The sequence below is a fragment of the Gigantopelta aegis genome, chromosome 9 (genome assembly GCF_016097555.1).
Source record: "Gigantopelta aegis isolate Gae_Host chromosome 9, Gae_host_genome, whole genome shotgun sequence".
NCBI classification, from domain to species: domain Eukaryota; kingdom Metazoa; phylum Mollusca; class Gastropoda; order Neomphalida; family Peltospiridae; genus Gigantopelta; species Gigantopelta aegis.
This window is the reverse complement of record NC_054707.1, coordinates 18,466,275-18,476,363: the sequence shown is the minus strand read 5'-3', so window position 1 is coordinate 18,476,363 and position 10,089 is coordinate 18,466,275. Positions and strand designations below refer to the sequence as shown.

The 10,089-nt window shown below is 38.4% G+C and overlaps 1 protein-coding gene across 1 annotated transcript in view; it reads left to right on the top strand.

Annotated features, from left to right (window-relative positions):
- The first annotated feature begins 566 nt into the window (after positions 1-566).
- Positions 567-10,089, top strand: part of LOC121380586 (putative sodium-coupled neutral amino acid transporter 11) — a 136,617-nt gene continuing 127,094 nt past the window's right edge. Inside the window, exon 1 of the mRNA XM_041509470.1 lies at positions 567-1,096. Coding sequence (XP_041365404.1) covers positions 1,058-1,096 — 39 coding nt within the window. The 5' untranslated portion in view covers positions 567-1,057. The remainder of the gene's footprint in view (positions 1,097-10,089) is intronic.

Sequence of the window (10,089 nt, the reverse complement as noted above, 5' to 3'; positions counted from 1 at the left end):
CGCACGCCTGCAGTATAGGCCCTATTGGGCCTCTCTATCACCACACACACACACACACACACACACACAGAAAGCATGCATTTCGTGGCTTGCGTGCCGTGGTTCATATCAATCGATACACGATCATTCAAATCTCTTGATCTCGTGGAAACTGCTCAGTGTAATATATATATATATATTTTTATTAGCATGTAGTTCAAGATATATAATCTTTACATTAAAAAATTTATACAAAATATGTTTTTATTTTAATAAGAAAAGTTGCTATTATGCAGCTTTGATAATAGTAAGTTGATCAGTGTCATACGCGTGCGGGCTCCCATTTTTGTAGGGTGGGGGGGGGGGGGGCAGGCTGTTTTTGCCCGAATTAAAAAAAAATTGAGGTTTTGTCCCCCCCCCCCGCCCCCCGTCCGTCTGGTACGCTTATGATCAGTACGAGAAACATGTAACAATTGATCATACAACTGTCGCACGCCTGCAGTATAGGCCCTACTGGGTATATCTTGTCACCGCTCTCGCTCGCTCTCTCTCTCACACACACGCACAGATAAAACTCAATTGCATCTCATGGCTTGTATGCTGCGGTTAAAATCAATCAATACACTTGCGATCATTCGCAACTCGGGGAAAACTGCTCAGTGTAATATTCGCGTCTCTGGGCCAAGGCAGTTTATATCGTTCAGTGTGGAAATAACAAACCGAAAAAAACTGCTCTTGATGGTGCATGTTTAACTTACAGATTACCAAATTTAAAAACAGGACGAGTGAAGGCTAGACATCGTAGTTTAATCACTGGTGCCATTCAATTGTGAAAAGCAAAGGTGTTAGTGAGGTGGAGAGAAAGAGGGAGGGAGAGATATATATAGAGAGGGAGAGATATATATACAGAGAGAGGGAGATAGAGCAAGGGAGGTGCTTTATTATAACTATACTGCTGTGCATATAGGGAATGCATGTTTTGAGTTTCTGAGTGTTCAGTGAAGTCATCATGATGGTGAACTCTTGGTGTGGACTCTAACACGCGAATACGTTGAGAGATCGGTCACCAATTTTCATCATGGCGACAGAAGGGACATATATTCTGGGCCATAGTCAGGTGAGTTGTTTTCAATATAAATATATAATGTTATATTAGTATATTAATTATTATAGATTGGTGTCAGGGGTCCTGAATTAGTGTACGGGGTAGTCCGAAGGGGCGTTGTGTGGTTAAGAATAGTATCGACATAACGTGCCCCGTGTACTATGCACGGGGCACGTTACGGCAATACTTTTCCTAAGAACGACACTGAACTACGTCCCTCCGGACTAGTCCTGAATGTGAAAGTGTACCATTTGATTACAGTGTGATGAATACTTTTTATTTCAGTGTCAAATGAACGGTTTTCACTGTTCGTTTTTGTCAATAAATGATTAATTTTACTTTCAGTGTGATGAATATATATATTTTTTATTATGTGAACGTTTTTTACTGTTGGTTTTTTTTATGAACAATTTTTATTTTGATGCCAGGTGTATCTATTTCTACTATATATACATGTATTGTGTCAAACATCCTGAAATTGAGGTGGTTTTTTGGGGTGTGTTTTTGTGTGTGTGTGTGGGTTTTTTTTTATCAGTATGTGTATATTATTTACTTAAAGCAGCAGTATCCGGAATATTTTTAATTTAAGCATATAGAACAGAAAATCCAATTACATTTGGTGCATATATGATGCTGCACTCGGCATTGGTTTCACTACGCTACAATAATTTTTATTACACTGCCACAATACCCATCTTGATAATGTAGTCCTAACGGATCAACGTAGAAAGAAAGTGTGGTTGTTATTATGTTAAGAAAAGTATTAACTTAATGTTGCACCCTGCACTACATTTTGTACTTGATAATGGTGACTCAGCCATTGGGCAAGGCTGATTATTCCAGCATTCTATATATTCTGACTCCGGGTTAGGGTTGTTGATAGTATTATAGCATGCTGGATGTTAGGAACTCTTTCCTGTATACATATCAAAGATATTGGTATGTACTATCCTGTCTATGGGACAATGCATATATATATATATATATATATATATATATATAAGATCCCATGCTGCTAATGGAAAAATGTAGCATATTTCCTCTCAAAGATTATATGTCAGAATTACCAAATTGTTTGACATCCAATAGCTGATTATTATAAAATCAAGTGTGCTGTACATAGTGATGTTGTCAAACAAAACAAAGTTTTAACATTGTAACTCTCGACTCCATCTTTGAGACTCGGAGCACTTATTTGTATAGTTTATAATCGATGATGGACTCATTTGGGCTTGTCTATCCAGCCAGTGCACCAGGACTGGTATGTCAAAGGTCATGGTTCCTGATATTCTGCCTTAGATGGTGCATATCAAAGAGCCCTTGCTACTAATGGGGGGGGGGGGGGGGGGAATGTAGCGGGTTTCCTCTCTATGACTGTGTCAAAAGACTCAAAATGACGGGTAGGACAATACTTTGGCACTGTCACATATAAAGAACATGATAAATACTTATCATAAATAGTTAGGGTTAGTGTTAGTGACAGTTTCAAAGGAACGTTCTTCCATATGACCATATGCTTGACATCCAATAGCCGATGATTAATAAATCAATATGCCCTAGTAGTGTTGTTAAACAAAACAAACCAACAAATGATTATCTCTGTGATGCTATATATAACCATAATTAAAATATGTTCAGTGGGTCATTAACTGAAACATTTTTCCTTCTTTTCTTCCAAATATAATATAAAAAGTAAAGTTTGTTTTATTTAACGACACCACTAGAGCACATTGATTTTTTATCTTGTCATCGGCTATTGGATGTCAAACATGGTCATTCTAACACTGGTTTTTTTTTAGAGGAAAGCTGCTGTCGCCACATAGGCTACACTTTTACAACAGGCAGCAAGGAATCTTATTTGCGCTTCCCACAGGCAGGATACCACAAACCATGGCCTCTGTTGAACCAGTAATGGATCACTGGTCGGTGCAAGTGGTTTACACCTACCCATTGAGCCTTGCGGAGCACTCACTCGGGGTTTGGAGTCTGTATCTGGATTAAAAATCCCATACCTCGACTGGGATCCGAACCCAGTACTTACCAGCCTGTAGACCAATGGCCTAACCATGACGCCACCAAGGCCGGTATGGTTAAACAATTCTGAGGTGTTCAGCAAATCTTCCTTTTTCTTTATTAATTTAGTTAAGTTTTTTTGTCCATCACCATTGCTAGCTCTGGGAACAGTACAACTCTCTAATGTCTCATACAACAATGCACGTGAGTGCGATCATTTATTTATGACTCGAATTCAGATGTATGTAAAGATTAGAAATGGTGTTTTTTCACCGACTGCAAAATCCTCGAGCGACATGACCTCGAAACTATTGACCAGGACTATGAAAAGTCATCATTGTATGTTTGGCTGGCTACGTGGCATCAGATGTTGCATTTGTATCATCAGTAATGTGATGCCTTGAATAAACGTTTGGGTTGCACAATTATTTTTTCTTTCTCCGTTCTTCCTTTTTTTTCCCCCTCCCACTGAGCATCAGATTAGTTTAAATCTTAATTGCACACAAAATGAGATTTGCGCCATAGCTCATGACTGAACATCCATGTTTATAAAAAAATATTATAGTCACAGGCATAGGATGGTGCCAAAAATTGCGTGTGTGTGTGTGTGTGTGTGTGTGTGTGTGTGTGTGTGTGTGTGTGTGTGTGTGTGTGTGTGTGAGAGATGTGCACACACATGTATATAAATACATGACATTGAATAAATATATAAAAAAACCCATCGCTGCTGCTACAAAGTGGGGGTACATGACCCCTTGCCCCCCCCCCCCCCCACTTCCTACCCCAGTTATAGTTCACTTCATTAAAAGAACAAATGTTTTCATTTAACGATGCACTCAACACATTTTATTTACGGTTATATGGCATCAAACATATAGTTAAGGACTACACAGATATTGAGATAGGAAACCCGCTGTCACCACTACATGGGCTACTCTTTTCGATTAGCAGCAAGGGATCTTTTATATGCACCATTCCACAGACAGGGTAGTACATACCACAGCCTCTGATATGCCAGTCATGGTGCACTGGCTGGAACAAGAAATAGGCCAAATGAGCGCTTTACCACTGGACTACATCCCACCCCCGCCCTGTATAGGAAGTAAGGGGAAAGGTCTGTACCAACCAGAGCCGGTTTAGGATCCATGGGTCCTGTAGCACAAATAATAGTGGGCCCTCTTCCCAGGATATATATATTTTACAACCCCTTTGGGGAGAGGGGACAAAAATGACCAGGTGAAAATATATGTACACATCTCCGTGGGGGCCCCTTGAAGCGCGGAACCCGTAGCACATTATTGTTCTCATGTGCTGAAAATAAGAAATACTTCAATATTTATAACTTGTTTTTCATGGGTCGACTTATAAATGGGTCAATAAAAAAACAACTTTTTCAGGGCATGAAATTAGGGACTACTTATAGCCGAGATCGACTTACAGGTGAAGATATACATTTGTACAGTATGTGCTACTAGGATAAACCAGCTCTGGTACCCACCATATGAAATAATAATAATAAAAAACTTTATGCTAGTAACAGTTACTTCCTGTTTCTCGTCCTGGTTTTATAATGTTACATATGTTACACTGAGAATGCTGTTACCCATTCATGTTGTTACGATAATAATTAAGTTACATTAAATAACATGACATAATCAGATCAATAGTATGTTGTGTCATATCTATTCTGTAATATAATGTACATGACAAAGCAGTATTGACTAAATACTATGAACAGCTGTACTCTTTAATTGATCTACCGGCCTCGGTGGCGTAGTGGTTAGGCCATTGGTCTACAGGCTGGTAGGTACTGGGTTCGGATCCCAGTCGAGGCATGGGTCTTTCTTTAATTCATCTGGGAAAAGGATGTAGCCCAGTGGTGAAGTGTTCACTTGATGTGCGATCGGTCTGTGATCAATCCCTGTCGGTGGACCCATTGGGCTATTTCTCGTTCCTGCCAGCAGCGTACCATGACTGGTATATCCCTGTCTGGGATAGTGCATATAAAAGATCCCTTGCTGCTAATCGAAAAGAGTAGTCTATGAAGTGGTGACAGCGGGTTTCCTATCTCAATTTCTGTGTGGTCCTTAACCATATGTCTGATGCCATATAACCATAATTAAAATGTATTGAGTGTGTCGTTAAATAAAACATTTCCTTCCTTCCTCCATATGAAGTTATGAGAGACCTCTATAAAATAACTGACCCATAAAGATAAATATTACATTAAAAATGTCTATAAGGCATAATTTACAAAGTCTGTTTTTTGTCTTGCACACATGCTACATGCATGCTACATACATTTACAATGCTTAAGCACCCACATGTAAAAAAACAGGCTTCAAAACATTTGGCCCTAAACGACGGAACATGAAATAAAATACACTTATTAACTTTCCTTAGTTATAAACAATCTAGTGGAGTGTGTGTGTTGAGGGATGTGGTGGGGGGGGGGGGGGGGGGGGGGGGGCAGGTACTAGTGGGGATGGAAAACAAATTGATGAGAGTCTATCAGTGGTGATCAGTCTTAAGACAACTAATTGCACCTCTGGAGAGCACTCCATCACGGGGCTACAACCCTCCAATGAAAGATTGAAAATGCAGTCGGAATTGCAAAGAAAATATTGACTTTGTGAAATTTTAAAGGAGAGGAAAAATTAATGGGTCTGCAGTGGGATTTTACAAAATTATCAAACGTAACCAAATTTAGTGGTCTGTACCAACCATGTTAATGGGAGGAAATGACAATAATATAAAAACATTTTAAAGGTAAGGAGTCTTAATCAACGTGAGAATGTAACGGCTAAATTGTGTTACTTAAGAATGCTCAGCAGCAAATAAAATTTAGATTTCCATTGGATGTTTTGATAAAATTAAGGATGTCAGCATTTTTGAGAGAAAGGGAGTAGTGATGACGATGACAATGACGATGACGATGATGATGACGATGGTGATGATGATGGTAGTGATAATGATGGTAGTAGTAGTGATGATGATGATGGTGATGATGGTAGTGATGATGATGATGATGAAAGATGGGGACAGTCTGTTCTCTTGCTAATGTTAGTGTCAAATACCTTTGTGTTGGTTTTAGTATAATTTCCACAGTTGTAATATTACTGATACAGGAATTTTAACACCCAATACACTTTGGGTGGGTATTTTATGATGGTTACTTCCAGTTGTTGGTACACTAAGAGCTTCAGTTACGAAGCACAATGATTCTCATAGATTTAAGAAAGAGTTCTTATGATGTTATACAGAAACTTAAAATTCACATATTATGTTTTTGCTTCCTATTTATTGTACCAGCCTCGGTGGCGTTGTGGTTAGGCCATCGGTTTACAGGCTGGTAGGTACTGGGTTCGGATCCCAGTCGAGGCATGGGATTTTTAAATCCAGATACTGACTCCAAACCCTGAGTGAATGCTCTGCAAGGCTCAATAGGTAGGTGTAAACCACTTGTAGCGAACAGTAATCCATAACTGGTTCAACAAAGGCCATGGTTTGTGCTATCCTGCCTGTGGGAAGTGCAAATAAAAGATCCCTTGCTGCCTGTCGTAAAAGAGTAGCCTATGTGGTGACAGCGGGTTTCCTCTTAAAAATAGTGTCAGAATGACCATATGTTTGACGTCCAATAGCCGATAAGATAAAAAAAAACCAATGTGCTCTAGTGGTGTCGTTAAATAAAACAAACTTTACTTTACTTTTCCTATTTATTGCACTCGTTTATTTTGTGCAATAAATATGAAGCGTAAACAATGTATGTGAAGTTCTGTATATATGTTACTTTGTAATTTTGATTAATACACTGCCATGTGGTCCACACCATGAAAGGAGATCCTAATTTCGGGGTGTAAAGACTCGCCACACAGCATGAGCAAACTGCATTAGTAACATGTGGTATTGTAAATGACAATCTGTTGTTGGTTTTTGTTTTTGTTTCTTTTGTCTTTCCAGCTCTCTTTTGTTTAATATGCATATCAGTAAGTACATGACAAAATGATCACTCATTTGTATGCAAATCCATGGTTGGATGAACCCAAATTAAATACATTTGCATTCTGTGACACATACGTATTGGTATTAATAATATTTCCATTGTTCTAATACTGTGCTATAATGTTTCTTGGGTTGGATTACTGGCCTCGATGGTGTTGTGGTTAATTAAGCCATCGGAACATGTGCTGGTAGGTACTGGGTTCACAGCCTGATACCGGCTCCCACCCAGAGCCACTACACCCTCTTCTCTCTCACTAACAACTAACAATTAAGAACCCCTCCTTCCCAGGAATTGGTAGCTGGCGATGTCAGAGGTTAAGTCCGGGGTGGGTGTGCCTGAACCTTTGGGATATGGGCACGATATAAGCATGAAAATAAGTTGAAATGAAATTAATTTGGTCAGATCTGCTAGATTCATACTGCCTATGGTGATATTACGAAAAGACGTAATACATAATTTTGTGGTATAGTGATGAAAATTAATAGGGGAACACTGATTTGAGACCAAATTCAGGGCTGTCTGTGTGATCCTTAACCATATGTCGGACACAGGGGTGGGGAAAAATAAAATTGTCAATCGGTCCCACGTGATATCATCACTACCGGAGGGGGGGGGGGGGGGGAGAAGAAAGAAATACAAATAAAATCATTTAAAAGGTGATATTTGCCAAATAGTGTTTTAAAAACAAAATCATAGTGGCATTTGTATATTTTTATCTTGAATCATGAACGCGAAACGATAAACATCAAAACATGAAACAAAAACAAAATGTTTGATCACATCAGCGAAAAAAACTAATTGTATATATTTTACATAATGGAATAAATAATATAAAAAAGGAATAAAGTTACGCATTTTAACTCCCATACCAAGTACGAGTATTCAGTACTGTCCTGAAAATTAATAAACAATAACACCGTTGGAGCGTTTGACAACTTGAGGTAGCACACGTTTAGACAAAACAATTAATAACGGTGTCCCCGATTGGATGACATTTGACCTCTACTGGCTCTAGAGATAGCCGGTTTAGCTATTCCAGCTCACTCCCACTTGTAACAAAAAAGGTGGAAACCTTTTTTTAATTTTAAAATCCTTTATAATTATTTGATACACTACATTGAACAGTCAACAATAAATGCATTTATAGATTATTTCAGTATATTTTATGCTATTTTAAGCAGTTTGTATTTCACAAAAGCCTCTTGCCTCGGACTCGGACACTCGACCCGACAGAGCTCCGTATTCAGGCATTGACAAGTGTTGATTGTGACCAGTTGCAAACTCTGGGTCCTTTGTCCTAATTGGAGTGTAATACCTTGGTAACTTTCTCACCAAGAATGGTGTTATTGTAAACGTCTGTTTAATCTCTTGACCAGCTCAGAGGTTTTGACAAATGTCTAGCCTAGTGGCAGTGAATTGATACTATTGTAGGTCCGACTTTATGGCAAACTTTAAAATCACAGACGTCTAAAACACCAGTCAGTTTGACCACTATTTATTTATTTATTTATTTATTATTATTATTTTAAATAATGCACAAGATACCGATGTCTGGTCAGGCCGATCCAACTGACGGATAGGAATTTGTTCCAATAATAGAAACGGACAGGTGCTTCGGACCAATAAGAATGACAAAAGTGGGACCGGCAAACACACGTTTTAAAAAAATATTTTCGGTCTCAGAGATCGAGAATCGGTCCCAGACCGGTAAAAAAGGGCTTTTCCCCACCTCTGGTCCGACACCATATAACCGTAAATAAAATGTGTTGAGTGCGTCGTTAAATAAAACATTACCTTCCTGTATTACTATAATACATATGGAACCGGACAAAGCTTCTGTGAGGGCTGGCGACTTTCTCAGACATTTGTCAAACACTGAACTGGTATATCAAGGACCAAGGTGTGTGCTGTCCTGTCCGTGGGAAAGTGCATATAAAATATATCTTGCTGCTGATGAAGAAATGTAGCAGCTAGGATTCCTCTGAAGACTACAAGTTAATAGCCGATGATTCATAAATCAATGTACTGTAGGGAAACACTGAGCTGGTATATCAAAGGCCATGGTATGTGCTGTCCTGTCTGTGGGAAAGTGCATATAAAAGATCCCTTGCTGCTAATGGAGAAATGTAGCAGGTTTTCTTTGAAGCCTACGAGTTAATTAATAGCCAATGATTAATAAATAATGTGCTGTAGATATTTTCACTTTCTCAAACATATGTCATCACCAGGGCATAAAATTTGAATTTTTCGGACAACCAATATGTTGTTTGTGTTGTTTTAGTGTTTTTACAAATTAAAAATTAATGGGCAACCATAATGAAATGAGAATCTAACATGAGCGATTTTCTTAGCTTTTCTCCATCACATTACCTATCGTAAATAAAAAAATACACATGTATACCGTTTGTGTGCTAGGACTGACTTGAAAGCTACATGGTGAACATAAAAATTAAGTTTGTTTGTCCTAATCCAACCGACCCACGAAAATCGACCTGTGACAAAATCATTTTAAACCTCTTTTGGGGAAGATTAAAAAAAAATAAAAAATATATATATATATTTAACCAATTTTAATTTAGGCTTAAACTTTAAAACTTCAATATTATTATACCACGCTGGAATAAAATTAGAAATTGTGTGAAATGCTATTCATGGTAACAAGAACACGATTTTCCCGCCACGGTGGGATGAGATCTCGCTCACCACGGTGCATGTTCATATTACATGGTACAATCTCTTGTGACAGGCAAAATGGGTTTTAATCTAAATCTGCATGAGCCAGATGAAGCTATGTATTGGAATTCTTTGACAGTGACAACGTTAATATTAGTGGTCATTTTGTCTGACAATAGGTACAGTCTCTAGAATGTCATCACATTTGCTATTAATAGACTCGATTCTGTCCGAAAGAAGCTACACAAGCTTAGTGTAGAACTCCGCGGAGAATCCGTAATCGGCTGACTTATTCCGATTGGCTTGTAATAGAGGT